Source organism: Pongo pygmaeus, chromosome 16 (genome assembly GCF_028885625.2).
Source record: "Pongo pygmaeus isolate AG05252 chromosome 16, NHGRI_mPonPyg2-v2.0_pri, whole genome shotgun sequence".
Classification (NCBI taxonomy): domain Eukaryota; kingdom Metazoa; phylum Chordata; class Mammalia; order Primates; family Hominidae; genus Pongo; species Pongo pygmaeus.
This window is the reverse complement of record NC_072389.2, coordinates 70,883,627-70,902,546: the sequence shown is the minus strand read 5'-3', so window position 1 is coordinate 70,902,546 and position 18,920 is coordinate 70,883,627. Positions and strand designations below refer to the sequence as shown.

The 18,920-nt window shown below is 38.5% G+C and overlaps 1 protein-coding gene across 8 annotated transcripts in view; it reads left to right on the top strand.

The window, feature by feature from the left end:
• The window catches only part of DPP8 (dipeptidyl peptidase 8), a 76,163-nt gene extending 57,548 nt beyond the window's left edge, over positions 1 to 18,615 (top strand). For 3 of the 8 annotated variants that reach the window (XM_054450212.2, XM_063652288.1, XM_054450213.2), the window contains 5 exons: positions 4,370 to 4,516; positions 6,325 to 6,477; positions 8,605 to 8,747; positions 9,595 to 9,706; positions 14,051 to 18,615. In XM_054450212.2, the coding sequence (XP_054306187.1) occupies positions 4,370 to 4,516; positions 6,325 to 6,477; positions 8,605 to 8,747; positions 9,595 to 9,706; positions 14,051 to 14,173 (678 nt within the window). In that variant the 3' untranslated portion in view covers positions 14,174 to 18,615. Of the gene's footprint in view, positions 1 to 4,369; positions 4,517 to 4,902; positions 4,963 to 6,324; positions 6,478 to 8,604; positions 8,748 to 9,594; positions 9,707 to 14,050 lie in introns of those variants that run through there. The other 5 variants (XM_054450216.2, XM_054450218.2, XM_063652289.1 and 2 more) reach the window with 4 other exon arrangements.
• The last annotated feature ends 305 nt before the right edge of the window (positions 18,616 to 18,920 follow it).

The following is an 18,920-nucleotide window of genomic DNA, read 5'->3' as shown; positions in this document are numbered from 1 at the left end:
ACAAAATGTGGTCTATACATACAATGGAATATTATTCAGCCTTAAAAAGGAGGACGTTCTGACACATAGTATAACACTGATGAACCTAGAGGGCATTATGCTAAGTGAAATAATTATTGCCAGACACAAAAGGACAAATATTATTCCACTTGTATGAGGTACCTATAATAGGCAAAATCATGGGGATAGAAAGTAGAATAGAAGTTGTCAGGGACTGGATGGAAGGAGGATGGGGAGTGTTTGAGTGCTTTGTTTGTTTGATTCTTTGTTTGTTTTTGAGACAGTCTCACTCTGTCTTGCAGGCTATAATACAGAGGCATGATCTCAGCTCACTGCCTCCTCTGCCTCCCAGGTTCAAGCGATTCTCCTGCCTCAGCCTCCCTAGTAGCTGGGATTACAGGCGTGCACCACCATGCCTGGCTAATTTTTTGTATTTTTAGTAGAGACAGGGTTTCGCCATGTTAGCCAGGCTGGTCTCGAACTCCTGACCTCAGATGATCCACCCGCCTCAGCCTCCCCTAGTGCTGGTATTACAGACGTAACCCACCATGCCTGGCTGGGAGTTATTAATGGGTACAGAATTTCTGTTTGGGTGATGAAAAAGTTCTGGAAATGGATAGTGGTGATGGTTACACAACAGCATGAATATATTTAATGTCATTGAATTGTGTGCTTAAAATGGTTGAAATGGTAAATTTTATATATATTTTACCATAATTTAAAAAATCTTAGCCAATTCAATTAAAACAATTTTTTTTTTTTTTTGAGATGGAGTCTCGCTCTGTTGCCTAGGTTGGGGCGCAGTGGCGCGATCTCGGCTCACTGCAACCTCCACCTCCCAGGTTCAAGCAATTCTTTTGCCTCAGCCTCCTGAGTAGCTGGGACTACAGGTGCGCAGCACCATACCTGGCTAATTTTTATATTTTTAGTAGAGATGGGGTTTCACCATGTTGGCCAGGATGGTCTCAAACTCCTGACCTCAGGTGATCTACCCACCTCAGCCTCCCAAAGTGCTGGGATTACAGGCGTGAGCCACTGCACCTGGCCAAAACAAAGTTAATTGTTTAGAATACTTTATGCAGTACAGCTATGCTTTTTTGCACTTACCGAACAGTCATATTTGAAAGGCTATGAGTGAATTTCACCATGTGGTTTTTGAAAAGCTATAGGTGACTTAGGATGATTTATTGATTTCTTTCTCAGAATATTCTTTGGAAAAATTCAAATTTGGTGAGACCAGAGAAGAATCTGAGCTGGGTGCAGTGGCTCATGCCTGTAATCCCAGCACTTTGGGAGGCTTAAACAAGAGGATCGCTTTAGCCCAGGAGTTCGAGACCAGCATGGCAAGATAGGGAGACCCCCCATCTCTACAAAAAATAAGAAAATTAGTTGGACATGGTGGCGAACACCTCTGGTCCCAGCTACTTGGGAGGCTGAGATAGGAGGATTGCTTGAGCCAGGGAGTTTGAAGTTGCAGTGAGCTGTGATCATGCCATTGCACTCCAGCCTGGACAAGAGAGTGAGACCATGTGTCAAAAGAGAAGAAACAGAAGAATCTGGCCAGGTGTGGTGGCTCATGCTTGTAATCTCAGCACTTTGGGAGGCCGAGGTGGGAGGATTACTTGAGCCCAGGAGTTTGAGACCAGCCTGGGCAACACAGCAAGACCCCCATCTTTTTTTTTTTTTTTTTTTTAAAAAAGGTTAAAAAGAAAAATAAAGAATCTGGTGTTCAGTTTGCAGGGAGATTTTCCCATGAGATTTCACATGATATAGTGCCCCTGTCCCTTCAACCTCTTGGAAGATCATTCATCTTCTTGCTTGATGACTTCATTTGGGTTAATTATGAAGTGACTCTCTAATGTAGGACTAGGTCTTTTTAATAGCACACAATAACATTGTAAAATTTGTTTAAATCTTTTAAGAGTATGATGTTCATGTGGTCAAAACTATTCTTTCTTGGTGTGTATTCACGTCTAAGTGGAAATCTGTTGAAACAGCAACAGTGTCACAATTCATAACATGAAGCGAATTACTTTGTCACCAAAGGCAGCAATTTCTGTAGGTCAGAAAAGAGTGAAATACAAGAAAAGCAGCAGATATTTCCCACTAAAGTTATCAAGGATCAGTTCCTTAAACTTTCCATTATTAACAGTTGTGTTTCTAAACATTTATTTAACGAAGCTGGGTAAGGTGGCTCATGTCTGTAACCCCAGCACTTTGGGAGGCTGAGGTGGGCGGATCACTTGAGGTCAGGAGTTTGAGACCAGCCTGGCTAACATGGTGAAACCCCGACCTTACTAAAATTACAAAAATTAGCCAGGCATTGTGGTGCACACCTATAATCCCAGCTACTCGGGAGGCTGAGGCACGAGAATTGCTTGAACCTGGGAGGCAGAAGTTGCAGTGGGCCGAGATCACACCATTGCACTCCTGCCTGGGTGACAGAGCAAGACTACATCTCAAAAAACAAAAAAAGTTTGTGTAACAAATACTTATGTTTCCTAGAATGTGCCAGACACTGTTCTGCAAATAAAAATCCAAAGAGATCAGGCTAGATGATAACAGGACACAGGTTTTGAAGAATTGATACTGAAGGAGACTTTTGGATTCCCAGTGCCGAAAGGCATTATATTTAAGTGTTCATATCAAGCAATTGAGACCATCTTCTATACAAGGTAGCAGACAAAGAAGTGAGGTGATTTTCTTTAAATGTTCATATTTGTGTACTTCTCTGCCTGGTATTTCTTCTTTCAGCACTCTCCCTTTAAAGACAAATATCTTTAGCCAGGTGCTGTGGCACACACATGTAATCCCAGCTATTCAGAGGCTGAGGTAGGAGGATTACTTGAGCCCAGGAGTTCGAGGCTGTAGTGAACTATGATTGCACCACCACACTCCAGCCTGGGGTACAGAGTGAGACACCATCTCTTAAGTAAATAAATAAATACAAGTGCCTTTACTCACCAAACGCCCTCTTCCCAAGGTAGAAATGGAAAAAAAAATTATTCTCCTATTTCTCTTTTTCATTCATTCATTTAACAAACAGGTATTAAGTTCCTGTGATGTGCTAGGTACTGTTGTAGGCAGTGAGGATACCCAGTGAACATGTCAGACTAATGTTCCACTTCATGGACCATAAAGGGAAAATAATAAGCAAACATAAAAAGATATGATGATGAGACCCCATCTCTACAAAAAAATTTAAAAATTAGCCAGGCATGGTGGTGCACACCTGTAGTCCCAGCTACTTGAAGGCTGAGGCAGGAGGATCACTTGAGCCCAGGAATTTGAGGCAGCACTGAGCTATGATTGTACCACTGCACTCCAGCCTGGAGACCCCATCTCTTAAAAAAAAAAAAGTATGACTTTTTTTGTTTGTTTTTTGAGACAGAGTCTCGCTGTGTTGCCCAGGCTGCAGTGCAGTGGTGTGATCTTTGCTCACTGCAACCTCTCTGCCTTCTGGGTTCGAGCAATTCTCATGCCTCTGCCTCCCGAGTGACTGGGATCACAGGCGCTCCCCACCATGCCCAGCTAATTTTTTGTTTTTAGTAGAGACGGGGTTTTGCCATGTTGGCCAGGCTGGTCTCAAACTCCTGACCTCAGGTGATCCACCCGCCTCAGCCTCCCAAAGTGCTGGGATTACAGGTGTGAGCCACTACACTCAGCCTAAAAGTGTGACTTTTTATAATGGAAGTTCTATGAAGATTTGCTGGGAAAGGGGATGGCAAGACCTCTCCTGGGGTTACAAACATTGAGAAGGAATGAGCCATGCAAAAGATGTGAGAGAAAAGCATTCCAGACACAGAAAACGGTAAATGTCAAGTTCCTGGGGCTAGAACCAACTTGATAGTGTTGACAGTAAGGTTACAGTACAGTGCACTTGGAGAGAAATGGTATGAGATGAGGTCAGATGTAGCCAAAGATCTCAAGGGCCATGTAGACTTATTCTGAAGGGTAATGGTAGCCAGTGGAGGAAGCCAAGCAGCAGTCATATCTGATGTCTGATGGGGAGGAAAGTTTTTCTTATTTGTCCTTGTAACTGTCATTCGAATAGCACAGTTCTTCAGGGTAGAAGTAATCAGTTTAGTAACTTTTTATATGGGGTGGGTTGATTCACTTATATGTAATTAATATTTAAGTTAGAATTTTAAAGCCTACGGTTGTTCAGTAATTGCCCTGAACTTGAGCGTGAAGTTAAACAAGAAGCAACGTAAACGGACTTGTTAATTTAAAAAGAAATGACTTAAAAAATTACATTTTAAAGGTAAAATAATAGTGAAATTAAACTTTCTGTTTCTTGCAATGCCCTGCTGCTCTTGGGTTTTTATATGCTTCCATATGATAAACTGAAGTTGTGTTTCTTCCTCAGGTGCAGTTGGTGAATAATCGGTTTAAAGGAGTCAAGTATTTCCGCTTGAATACCCTAGCCTCTCTAGGTTATGTGGTTGTAGTGATAGACAACAGGGGATCCTGTCACCGTGGGCTTAAATTTGAAGGCGCCTTTAAATATAAAATGGTGTGTGAGCATAAAAACACTTCTCTTTTACAGACGTTTAGATTTTCTGGTGCATTGTTTGGTGTGAAACCCTTGAAAGAGAGTTGGGGGAAGGGGCTATGAATGAGTGAGTGAGAGAGTGTATGTGTTAGAGTTTGGGGGTGGGAGAGAAGATGCAACTTGATGTACACTCTACCTATATGTAATTTTGGGCAACTGAGATAGAGCCACTTGTACATAGAAATATCCTCTCTATTTTGTATGTCCACTTGGGTAGAATTTAGCACCATTTAGCTTTCAGCATCCTGTACACAGTTGAGGAATAATTGAGATTTGTTCTGTCCTCTGTGAAGAGGGAATCCAACTGGTTAGTGCCTTCCTTGTGACAAGCCTCTTTCTCTCTACAGGAAGCTTTAAATGCTACCTTTTAGAGATGCCCCATGTCCTTTCTGCTGCTTTGGGAAATGGTGAGAATCCGATGTTCCTTTTGCACAGTAAAGCAGTTACTGTGTTTGCCAGTGTTATTGGACATGCTGAGTAAGACATGGGGATTTTCTCCCACAGCCAGTTCTTTGACCTTATGTTGTATTCTCATGTAAGTTTTTTTTTTATTTTTGTTTTTGGCTCAGTGAAGTGAGATTGCGTGCACTGGCAGGCCTAGTAATATAGACAAGATGGTGGTGTTAGGAATTAGGACTTTAAAGAAGTAGTATGTTCAGTTCCTAGAGGTAGTATAATAGGGAAATAAAAAGACAGGGCCTCAAGAGCAATTCCTTCTGCTTTACTGCACTAGAAATTAAAAAGGAGAAGTGGGCCAGGTGCAGTGGCTCACGCGTGTAATCCCAGCACTTTGGGAGGCCAAGGCAGGAGGATCACTTGAGCCCGGGAGTTCAAGACCAGCCTGGGCAACATAATGAGACCCCACCTCTACAAATGAGGTAAAAAATTAGCTGGGCATGGTGGCGCATGCCTGTGGTCCCAGCTACTTGGGAGGCTGAGGTGGGAGGATCACTTGAGCCCGGGAGGTTGAGCTACAGTGATCCGTGGTCACACTACTGCACTCCAACCTGGACAGCAGGGTGAGACCATGTCTCCAAAAAAATAAATAAAAAGGAGAAGTAAAATTAATTACTTAAGGGGCTAATTTTTTGTCTTTGGGTATAGAAAGGCTTGTTACAAGGAAGATGCTGACCTCTTAGCAGACAACAGAACAAATGGAAATGGGAAATACCCAAATAGCAAGGGACAGTTTGAGTAGCAGTAGGAGGGAGCTTTATGACTAAGTGGTAACTAAACTCTAGGACAGGCTAGCAACAGAAGCTATAGGCCCCTATCTCCAAATAGATTTTTTAAAAATTTGAGGGAGAGGAGGCAACAGAATCTCAGTTGGTAATAAACTCTAATCTAAAAAAAACCTACGGGGCCGGGTGTGGTGGCTCACGCCTGTAATCCCAGCAATTTGGGAGGCCGAGGCGGGCGAATCACTTGAGGTCAGGAGTTCGAGACTAGCCTGGCCATAGTGAAACTCCGTCTCTACTAAAAAATACAAAAATTAGCTGGGCATGGTGGCGCATGCCTGTAATCCCAGCTACTCGGGAGGCTGAGGCAGGAGAATCACTTGAATCACCAAGCAGAGGTTACAGTGAGCCAAGATTGCGCCATTGCACTCCAGCCTGGGTGACAAAGTGAGACTCCATCTCAAAAAATAAATAAAATAAAAATTAAAAGACCTACAGGTATTTTTAGTAAAAACATTTATCATCTTTAAAAGCACCCTTATGAGACTTTTATTCATCAGAATCAGTGAAATGTTCTCCCTTTTTTGACAGGGTCAAATAGAAATTGACGATCAGGTGGAAGGACTCCAATATCTAGCTTCTCGATATGATTTCATTGACTTAGATCGTGTGGGCATCCACGGCTGGTCCTATGGAGGATACCTCTCCCTGATGGCATTAATGCAGAGGTCAGATATCTTCAGGGTATGTGACTTCCTATTATACTCATTTTTGCAATAAGAGTAGATTTTTCCGTAAATGGAGGTTATATGAAAATGTCTATTTTCTGAAGGTTTATAGAGTTGGCAATGTTTTGTTTTGTTTTGTTTTTTTTGAGACGAAATCTTGCTCTGTAGCCCAGGCTGGAGTGCAGTGGCACGATCTCAGCTCACTGCAACCTCTGCCCCTGGGTTCAAGTGATTCTCATGTCTCAGCCTCCTGAGTAGCTGGGATTACAAGTGCCCACCACCACACCTGGCTAATTTTTTTTTTTTTTTTTTTTTAAGTAGAGATGGGATTTCACCATATTTGCTAGGCTGGTCTCAAACTCCTGACCTCAAGAGATCCACCCGCATTGGCCTCCCAGAGTGCTAGGATTACAGGCATGAGCCACTGCGCCTGGCCCAGAGTTGGCAATATTGTAGAATGTTAGGGTTTGTATGTTTAAAAGCCATGTGAACTGTATATATATCTCAAGTTTGTTTTTTTGTTGTTGTTTTGTTTTGTTTTGTTTTGAGATGCAGTCTTGCTCTTCACCCAGGCTGGAGTGCAGTGACGCGATCTTGGCTCACTGCAGCCTCCACCTCCTGGGTTCAAGCGATTTCCAGCTAATTTTTGTACTTTTAGTAGAGATGGAGTTTCACCATGTTGGCTAGGCTGGTCTTGAACTCCTGACCTGAAGTGATCCGTCTGCCTTGGCCTCCCAAAGTGCTGGGATTACAGGCGTGAACCACTGCGCCCAGCCTTCAAGTTTTATGTGTATATATGTGTGTGTGTGTGTGTGTGTGTATATTTTTCTTTTAAACGTGTAATGTTTAAATCTGTCAACTGGATAACCAGTTACTGGCTGTTTATAGATACATGCCAAAGAGTGTAGGAGATGGTTATGATTAGTAAAACACATACAACATACCTGTTGGATTGTAATTACTTAATTGTTGGACTGCAAGCTATGAGGGCAGGGACCTGTTTGCCCTGTACACCACTATATCCTCAGCAGTCAAGCACAATGCTGGGCACATAGTAGGCCCTCAATAAATGTGTTGAATGAATGAATTATTAAATGTATAAATGCTTACAATTCTGTAAACAAACTCTTGGAAAAATATACTAGAAGAAATTACATAAGGATGATAACAATTGTTGAGAATAGGAATTATGAGTAGTGTTTCTTTTTTAATATTTCAATAACATGATGTTACTTTACGGTGAAAAGTAATTTTTTAAAATTTTATGTTATTTTATTTTATTTTTTTGAGACAGAGTCTTGCTGTCACCCAGGCTGGAGTGCAGTGGTGAGACTTCCGCCTCTCGGGTTCAAGCGATTCTCGTGCTTCAGTCTCCCAAGTAACTGGGATTAAAGGTGCCCACCACTATTCCCAGCTAATTTTTGTATTTTTAGTAGAGACGGGATTTCACCATGTTTGCCAGGCTGGTCTCGGACTCCTGACCTTGGGTGATACGCCCGCCTCAACCTCCCAAAGTGCTGGGATTACAGGCGTGAGCCATTGCACCTGACCCTTAATTTTTATTTTTAAGAACAAAAACAATAAGGTTTTTATTCTTGCACATATATCTAGATAATCTTTATAATAACCATGAATAAATTCTGACCACTTCCATAATTTTCCCAGGTTTATAGCTGTCAAAAAAATAATTAGAGTATTTAAACGTATAGGAGCCTTAAAATGAAGCAAATTTTTAGTATATTTCATTTATTGTTTTAAATTCTATACTGCCGACAGAGGCTTAAAAAAAAAAAGGTGGCTCCTTTTTTACATAAAACTGACAGTTCTCGCATGTTTTTTCCTCAGTAGCAGGATGTAGTTCAGTTGTCTTTTAATAACGGGCCTGGCTTTCGTATTTCAGCTAGCCCAGGTTAAAGGTTTGGTATGTAGAATGCCCATGGAACATGAAACTGACTCACAGAGTATCAAATTCTTAACCTTGGCACTTCACTTCATATTCTGAGTTGCCTAAGACATGTATGCGCCAGTAGTAAGGCTAAAGCTTAAGGATAATTTTAGACTGTAAATTTGCAGTTGTAAGATCTCCCTGCTAGCCACTCTCTTTTTCCAGACCACACTTGACTGTCAATGTCATCTTATGCAGGTTGCTATTGCTGGGGCCCCAGTCACTCTGTGGATCTTCTATGATACAGGATACACGGAACGTTATATGGGTCACCCTGACCAGAATGAACAGGGCTATTACTTAGGATCTGTGGCCATGCAAGCAGAAAAGTTCCCCTCTGAGTAAGTGCAAGCTTTTTTTTTTTATTTAATTGAGACAGGGTCTCACTCTGTCACTTAGGCTGGAGTGCAGTGGCATGATCAGGGCTCCCTGCAGCGTCAAACTCCTGGGCTCAGAGGATCCTCCCACCTCAGCCCCCGAGTAGCTGGGTCTACACGCACGTGCCACCATGCCCGCCTAATTTTTTGTATTTTTAGTAGAGTCAGGGTTTTATCATGTTGCCTAGGGTGGTCTCAAATTCCTGGACTCAAGTTATCTGCCCATCTCAGATTCCCAAAGTGCTGGGATTACAGGCATGAGCCACGGGGCACAGCCTAATTCAAGCTTTAAAATGAAGATTATAAATTTTCAATTGTATTTTAAAAAATTGTCTTTAATCCTAATGAAAAATTCAAATACTGAAAAACCAAGACAAATATATTATACTAGAATAGCGTGGCTGTTTCTTAAAACTGAATTACAGGCCAGTTCATATAATGTTTCTTTACAAGTTATATTGGAAGCAATTGTTTTTGCTGAAAAAAGTTAAGTACCTGACTTTCAAGGTGGAAAAAATTTTATGTCTGCCTGAATATATTTTACAAACAGTTCTTCTAGGGACATGCTATAATTATAGATGTGTTCTAATATTTTAATTATAAAAAATTGAACACAAGATCTTTTTTTAATCTTTCATTGCATGTGGCATCTGGTTAATATGTTATAAATTTAATATTGAAAATACTGAATTCTTATTCTAACATTACAATATAAGGAAGTTAATATGGTTAAGTATGATTAAATAAGTGAAATGGTTTTCCCAAATACTCTACTATTTTGCCTAATCTTCTAATATTTCCATTTCTCCAGACCAAATCGTTTACTGCTCTTACATGGTTTCCTGGATGAGAATGTCCATTTTGCACATACCAGTATATTACTGAGTTTTTTAGTGAGGGCTGGAAAGCCATATGATTTACAGGTGAGTTACTCTACATTTTCTAGTTAAATGCAGTCATGATTAGTGATTGATTACTTTGAAATCTATTAACTGTGGGGTAAGGCCAGATTTTTAGAGTGTCCATCCTCTGCTTAAGAGAACTAAAGTAAGAGGCGTATTTAGTAGTGCCTGTGGTTGGATAAAAATTAAGATTCTGTCGCAGTCAGGCTGACATACCTGCCTGTCAGATTACATGACTGTGTGTCTGTATCTGCTTGCAGTTTGGAAGCATGGAAAAGATGACAGGAAGTCCATTCACTGTTCTCCTTTGCTTTTCTTTTTCCACTTTGAAGGGTGAGGATATGCTATTTTGATTTCATGGTTGTAAAAGGATTTTTAGGGCCTGATTATATGGTCTTTTGATTTTCTTTTATTTTACATTGACATTGGAGGAAAAACCAGCAAGTTACTCTCCTCCATTGCTCAATTATTCATTGCTCCTTATTCCAGTTTTTCTTAAAACTGTGTTTTACTCCTTAAACAGATTATGTGCACACAAAAAATGAAAAAATTACTTTTTCCTTTTTAACATTTCAGTTGATATTTATGTTTAAACTATGAGATATTTATAGCAGTAATTTGGTTTCAGGACACCTTTACCTACCAAAGAACTTTGTTTATGTCAGTTATATCATCAATATTTCTCATGTAAGATATGAAAACTGAGAAAATTTTTAAATATTTTAAAATAATAAACTATCAGCTGGGCTCAGTGGCTCATGCCTGTAATCCCAGCACTTTAGGAGGCCAAGGCAGGTGGATCACTTGAGGTCGGGAGTTCAAGACCAGCCTGACCAACATGGAGAAACCCTGTTTCTACTAAAAATACAAAAATTAGTCAGGCATGGTGGCGCATGCCTGTAATCCCAGCTACTTGGGAGGCTGAGGCAGGAGAATTGCTTGAACTGGGGAGGCGGAGGTTGCGATCAGCTGAGATCACGCCATTGCACTCCAGCCTGGGCAACAAGAGTGAAACTCTGTCTTGGGAGGCTGAGGCAGGAGAATTGCTTGAACCGGGGAGGCGGAGGTTGCGATGAGCTGAGATCACGCCATTGCACTCCAGCCTGGGCAACAAGAGTGAAACTCTGTCTAAAAAATAATAATAATAATAATAATAATAATAATAATAAACTATTACATGTTAACACAAATCACATTTTTCATAGAGAAAAACTATATTCCAAAACAAAAAATAATTTACTGAGAAAAACAGCAATATTTTACGTTTTTCTAAATTCCTTTAATGTCTGACAGTAATAAAGAAGACACTTGCATTCTTATGTCTCTTTCTATACTCAGTCTGTTGTGATATGTTGTTTCGACTAAAGTACGTGAAGAAAAATTTGGCCTCACAGAGTATGTAGTTATGAAATGGGGCCAGGCGCAGTGGCTCACGCCTGTAATCCCAACACTTTGGGAGGCCGCGGCAGGCGGATTACCTGAGGTCAGGAGTTCAAAACCAGCCTGGCAAACATGGTAAAACCCCATCTCTACTAAAAATACAAAAATTAGCTAGGTGTGGTGGTGCATGCCTGTAATCCCAACTACTCGGGAGGCTGAGGCACGAGAATTGCTTGAACCTGGGAGGCAGAGGTTGCAGTGAGCTGAGATCGTGCCACTGCACTCCAGCCTGGGTGACAGAGTGGACTCTGTCTTAAAAAAAAAGAAATGGGAGAAGTATCTTAGCTTTTTCAGATAATTGTAGATACTATTCTTTGATACTGTACCAAAACTGGACAAGTGGTAGTTTCTTAAAGGTTGTGGGATTTTGTTTGTTTGTTCTTGTTGTTTTAAATATATATATTATATATACTTTTTATTATATATTTTTAAATTTTATATATATATATATATATTTTTTTTTTTTTTTCTTTTTGAGATGGAGACTTGCTCTGTCACCCAGGCTGGAGTGCAGTGGTGTGATCTTGGCTAACTGCAACCTCTGCCTCCCGGGTTCAAGCAGTTCTCATGCCTCAGCCTCCCGAGTAGCTGGGACTACAGGCTCATACCACTATGCCCAGCTAATTTTTTTGTACTTTTAGTAGAGATGGGGTTTCACCATGTTGGCTAGGCTGGTCTCAAACTGCTGACCTCAGGTGATTCAAGGCCGTGGCCTCCAAAAGTGTTGGGATTACAGGCGTGAGCCACTACACCCAGGCTAAATATATATATATAATATATATATATAATATATACATATAATATATATATAATATATACATATATAATATATACATATAATATATACATATAATATATACATATAATATATATAATATATACATATAATATATATATAATATATACATATAATATATATATAATATATACATATAATATATATAATATATACATATTATATATAATATATACATATATAATATATTATATATAAATATATATATAATATATTATATATTATATATAAAATATATATTTATTATATATTATATATAAATATATATATTTATATTATATATACATATATATTATATATTATATATAATATATGTATATATTATATATTATATATAATATATGTATATATTATATATTATATATAATATATGTATATATTATATATTATATATATTATATATTATATATTATATACATATTATATGTATAATATATATATATATTTTTTTTTTTTGAGTTGGAGTCTCGCTCTGTCACCCAGGCTGGAGTGTGGTGGCGCGATCTTGGCTTACTGCAAGCTCCGCCTCCCGGGGTCACGCCATTCTCCTGCCTCAGCCTCCCGAGTAGCTGGGACTACAGGTGCCCGCCACCACGCCTGGCTAATTTTTTGTATTTTTAGTACAGACGGGGTTTCACTGTGTTAGCCAGGATGGTCTCGATCTTCTGACCTCATGATCCGTCTGTCTCGGCCTCCCAAAGTGCTGGGATTACAGGAGTGAGCCACCGTGCCCGGCCTAAATATATTTTTAAAAGTAAATAGAGATGGGTGTCACTAAGTTGCCCAGGCTGATCTCAAACTCCTGAACTCAAGTGATCCTCCCACCTGAGCCTCTCAAAGTGCTAAGATTGCAGGGTGAGCTACCATGCTCAGCCAAGGAATTTTTTGTTGTTTTTTATTTATTTATTTATTTTAAATAGAGTTACTATGATTCCTGGGCTAGTTTCGAACTCCTGAGGTCAAGTAATCCTCCCACCTCAGCCTCCCAAGTAGCTGAGACTACAGGGAATGGGCTACTGCATCTGGCTTAAAGCTAGGTTTTAGTGTGGAATCTGAAGTGATATATATAAACTTCATACTCTGTCACATTAAAGTGTGGATCTTATACTTCAGATGGATCTTTTACCATGCATTGGCCATCTGGAAAATACTGGCTCACTGTGTTATGCCAGTCTTTCAAATATTGACTCCTTTTATTGTACAATATTTTTAAAATCACATATAATAATATTACCACTGATCTCATCGGAAAAGTGTCTAAGCATTGGGAAGCTCATTAGTTAATAGTAGTAGATGCAAGTTTTCCAAAATTCTAACTCAAAAGCCCAGATTTTATCATTGGCAACAAATACTGTCAGTGTTGTCCTTGAAGTGACCAGCTCACTTCATTCACTTTTGAGAAAATATTTACTGGATACCCTAAATAACCATAGTTGTCAGTCATACTTTGAAGTTAAAAATGGAGTTCCATTTAAAAAGCAGCAGTTCAGCTTGTGACTCATTCACACTAGTACTTTTCTTTGAGACATCTTGTAGCACAGGTGCTTTATGCATTCCCATTTCATAAACACAGAATATTAAAAAGACTTCTACTCAAAGGTTGTAACTTAACAAATTCTAATTTTTACTGCTACTTAATTGAAACTGACATTTTTCTTTTTTATTGGAAGTGTGTGGTGGTGAGGAATACTGTGACTTCTAGTGCAGTTTAATGATAGTGCCTTGATTCATGCTAACCAGCAGTTTTACTCACCTTTGCTTTTCCATCGTCACTGTAAATGCTGACACAACAAGTAAAGGCAAATAATGTCTTTGTGTTGTTCTAAAAGTAGTTTTGACCATGTGTATCCCTTGAAAAGGTTTCAGAGACCTCTGAAAGTCTGCAGACCACACTTAGAGAATAAACCATTGGTCTACAGATAAATCCATCATTAAGCCTAATGTTAAATAAGGAAATCATAAGATGAGGAGAGGAGCATTTAGATAGGATTTATTCTACAATATTGCATAGAAGCTGTGCTTCATATTATTAATCCTGTTAAAAATCTCTGGAAAGCTTTGGAAGAAGATGTATTACTAAATTCTTTTTTTTTTTTTTTTTTGTACCTTTATTTTTTGTTGTTGGTAAGATCTATCCTCAGGAGAGACACAGCATAAGAGTTCCTGAATCTGGAGAACATTATGAACTGCATCTTTTGCACTACCTTCAAGAAAACCTTGGATCACGTATTGCTGCTCTAAAAGTGATATAATTTTGACCTGTGTAGAACTCTCTGGTATACACTGGCTATTTAACCAAATGAGGAGGTTTAATCAATAGAAAACACAGAGTTGATCATCACATTTTGATACCTGCCACGTAACATCTACTCCTGAAAATAAATGTGGTGCCATGCAGGGGTCTACAGTTTGTGGTAGTAATCGAATACCTTAACCCCACATGCTCAAAATCAAATGATACATATTCCTAAGAGACCCAGCAATACCATGAGAATTACTAAAAAAAAAAAAAAAAAAAAAAAAAGACATTAGCACCATGTATTCATACTACCCTATTTTCACTTTTAATAGTATTATAAACTTCATGAACTTAATTAGTGTATTTTTACAGTATACTTTTGAGTTTGTTAAAATATGATGATATTAGTGATTGGTTTGGTTCAGTTCCAGAATCTCTGACTAGTTACAGATTTGATAGCACTTAAATGTAATTAAATAGCTTATGCTTCATTGCTTGGGCATATCCAGCATGTTATGAACTAATAACTATTAAACTTGACTTAACCAGTCATTCATTAATGATTTTTTAAGGATAACTTAGTGGCCTCCTAAAGACACTTGTTTTGGCACTGACCAGTTTTTAGCCAATTTAATCTGTATCTAGTATAAATAATTCTCACTTTTCTTTGATGATATTAACAGAGTGGGCTTTTCCTTTTGCATAAAGGCTAGTAACTGTATATGTAGCATGGATTTATTTAGTCATGATATTGATAATTACAGGCAGAAAATTTTTAACCAAATGATTAGAGCTTAAATATTTGCAGGCAAGTTTTTTTTTTTTTTTTTTTTTTTTCCTTTAAGAAAAGGAAAAAGTACATATTCACTAGAATTCTTCAGAAAATTTAGTGGTGCCAGTTTCCATTTGGTATTTCCTTATTAAAATATTCTAGAATTTTAAGGAGATTGAAGGGAATCACAGTGGGGTGGAGAGACCTGGGTTTGGGGAATGACAGAGAGAAGAGGTGGTGAGGGCCTGATTAAAAACTAAGCAGAAGTAGTTTTAACAAAAATACTCATTAAAAGGTTTGGAAACTGAAATTTAAACAACTAGAATATTAAGGAAACCAGAATCAATAAATCACTGTCTTGCCAGCACAGCTACAGAGTAACATGATTCAGGGAAGGAAAATTTCCTTAGAGTTACTTTTATAATTCTTTTTTTTTCTCTCTTAGGTTTAGAAATCTTACAGATTTAAACTTTATCCTTTTAAAATTATTTGACCATAATTTAGATATTGTAAGCTTAAAATACAAATGTTTACAGATAACCTCTTTACCATAAACTAATCCCTGGCAAACCATGGCTCTCTTTTTTTGGTGTTTAAAGCCTATAAACAGTTTTCTTGAATGATCATGAACTTTTCTTGGTTTAGCACTAGGATTTAGCTATGAAGAGAGCTCATAGGCTTTCAGGTGCTAATTGAGATCTGCCCTGTTAGAGTCTTGGGGTGCTAGATTGGTCACATTGACACCAGTGGCAGGGAAGGCATCTATGAGTTTGATGCTTTTTATCACACACTTCAGTGTTGAGAAAGTTATTACCAATACTTTTAAACAACACTCCAAGACAATTTGCTGTATTTCTTTCTCATCACTACAGAGAGAGAAGATTTCCCCGTAGAGAGCACAGCCTCCATTAGTAAGGTTGGTGACTATTGGTAAGAGGTGGACTTCATTGACACCAAGTGGGAGGTAGGGAAAGCCCAGAAATGGCAGGATGATATGGTGGTTCTGTCGTTGGGAAAGGTATTGGGTTTTGCTGTTTGTATTTATACTGTATAATAGATACCACACTTTTTCTTATTATCTGTATATGTATTGCTTTTCATGTTTGATATTTTCCCATGCCAAGATTTGTTTATATATATTTTCAATGTTAAATTAAATTGATTTGGGTAACTTTCTTCCCCAAGAAAGTATTTTCCCCCTTAAGTATATATCTGACTGTGGAGGGTGTTTTGTTTTGTTTTGTTTGGACTAATTGGCCTCGAAGGATCTATCCTTATAATATATGCAAAGTAGAAATGGTATACAGTAGCTTTTAAGCAGCTACTCCATTGAAACCTCTCACCCATTTAGGCTGTTTCTTCAAAATGGCATCTCTTATTTTACCGAAACAAACTTAGAAAACTTCATGTACTCTGGAATTCACAAGTGTTTTCCTTTTGCACGTTGCCTTCTCCTTTCCTCCTATCACAAAGAATGCTTCTGTTATCACTCCCAGTCACTTAAATGCCATTCTGCTTCTTTAGTGGGAAAAAATACCTGAATGAATTCACTTACAGAAAGACAGTTTGACTGAATTTGCTTTTTACAACCAGTGTGGAAAATATCATAGTCAATTGAGGTAATCAGTAGAAATCTCACTAAAATTTTGTACCCCCTGAGTATGGGTAACAGCTTAAATGACAAGAATATATAAAAGTAGCAACAGTTTAGTGGGAGCCAAAAAGCACTAGGTTAAATATCATAGTACGTTTTTAAAGACGTGATAAATGTGTACACTTGAACAACCATCCAGAGGGATAGTTACTTGAGCATTATAGAGTAGTGGAACTCAAAATCTAAGATTCATCTGGGATACTTACTAAAAGAAATGTGGAGTTTTGAATCTTACTCTTAAAAATGTGTATTCCCAGGCTAGGTATGGTGGCTCACGCCTGTAATCCTAGCACTTTGGGAGGCCAAGGCGGGTGAATCACTTGAAGTCAGGAGATCAAGACCAGCTTGGTCAACATGGTGAAACCCCATCTCTACTAAAAGTACAAAAAAATTAGCCGGGCATGATGGTGTGTGCCTATAATCCCACCTACTCGGGAGGCTGAGGCAGGAGAATCGCTTGAACCTGGGAGGCGGAAGTTGCAGTGAGCCGAGATGGCGCCACTGTAGTCCAGTCTGGGTGACAGAGTGAGATTCTGCCTCAAAATAAATAAATAAATAAAAATTTGTATTCCATTGATTTGGGTAGACACCAGGAATGTGCATTTCTAACAAGCTTTCCAGGAGATCCTACAGTAAGTCATCTATGGACTACTTTAAGAAACCCTTCCATAGAGAATGGAGTTGGATTAATAATAGGTGATTTTTTACACTGGACTGATTCACAAGAACCTAAACAGTAGTCCATGAAGCTGCTCATCTGTGGTAACTATTTGGCCCCTTCTCACTCTGAAAGCAGCAGGAGATGTTGTTTAGTTTGTTTCTATCTCCTTTGTCTGGAGATTAATTTTGGAACGAAAGTTTTTCTCTCTATGCCATTCCTGGTTCTTTTCCAAAGCCTCATACAAGAGGATTAGGTCACAATGCATGCATTACCTTTTAAAAGAATGCGATATTGATACCGATGCTTACTTTTTTTTTTTTTTTACTACTTGTTTTATTCCTTCCGGAAAGTATAGCCCGCCTTTCTATAGCATAGTTCTCTTTAGGTGGAATGATTCCTATAAGATTTCTCATTATTAAATCATGCATTTTTCAAGATGGAATCAATCTTTGATTTAATCTAATCTGAGATTCTCATTTGTTAGAAGAACAACCTACATGCTAGAGAGAGAGGAGGAAATATACCCGTGACCACACAGCCGGTTAGTATCCAGTTGGTGCTGGACTCCAGCCAGCCAGGTGTCCTGCCTCATGGTAGTTAAATGATATATAGAAAAGGGAAATTTTTAAAGAAATATTTATTAATATATTCCTATAAAACATTTTAAAGGTAACCACATAAAAATGCTTAATTTTTCCATTCCAAAGTAAATGCTAAGCATGCTTATTAATGAAGCAGTACTTCTAATTAGTATATGACATTCTGAAGTTAATTAAACTCATTGCACTAAATGTGTCTTCCTTGATATAGTGGGGGATTTGAGGATTGGAATATAGAGTAGAGTGCTTGCTTAAGCCTGGGAGCCCATCTTTATAGCTATTTGATGTAAGAAAAGAGACATGGCCATTTCTAAACTATATAAGGTGAGTGTGTCTATTCCCAGCAGATATAAAGGAAAAAGGAAACTTTTTTGACTCCCACCTTCCCAGCCTCACCCAGCCTCACCTATCCATCTTCCAGCCTCAAATATGGAGATGTTAGTGCAAGGTGCTGGGCTCTAGGTAATCATTTCATAAGTCCTTTACAGATAAAGAAAAAATAGTGTTTGTATGTTTGTTTTTAAGTAACCCCAAAACAAATTTATGTTGTATTCAGCAAAATTGGAATTCAGGTGTTTAATTTTAGAACATAAAGTGCCTGCTGTTTTAAGCATTGACTTGTATAAAAAGAATTGCATGTCTCACTCCAGTAAGCTTATGGGTTTTCTCATTTTTAGGTATATGGCTTTTAATCATGTAAAGTGAAACATTAGTTTTGTTGCATTTTATTACAGGTTCTTTGTTGCAATAAAGATGCTGCGGAAATTAATTGATTTAAGTGTTCCTTTTTCTCCCATTTCCCCATGGGAAATGTACAACCTTGCCTTGATTAGTGACAACTGTGGAGTGACTAATACACATGAACAAGGTCATGTGCTTGCAGTGGAGAAGAGAAACTGCAGTATGAAGGATTACATGGGGGTTTTAGTATAAACACTAACCAAAATGCATCCAAGCCCAATGGGAGGTGTGCAGAGAACTGCTTTCTATCTGCAAGTGGTTCCCAACATCCAGCGGTTGATACTACAAGGGTAAATGGTGCTTAGAGCCAGTGAGGAGCGTATCCCCCTGCCC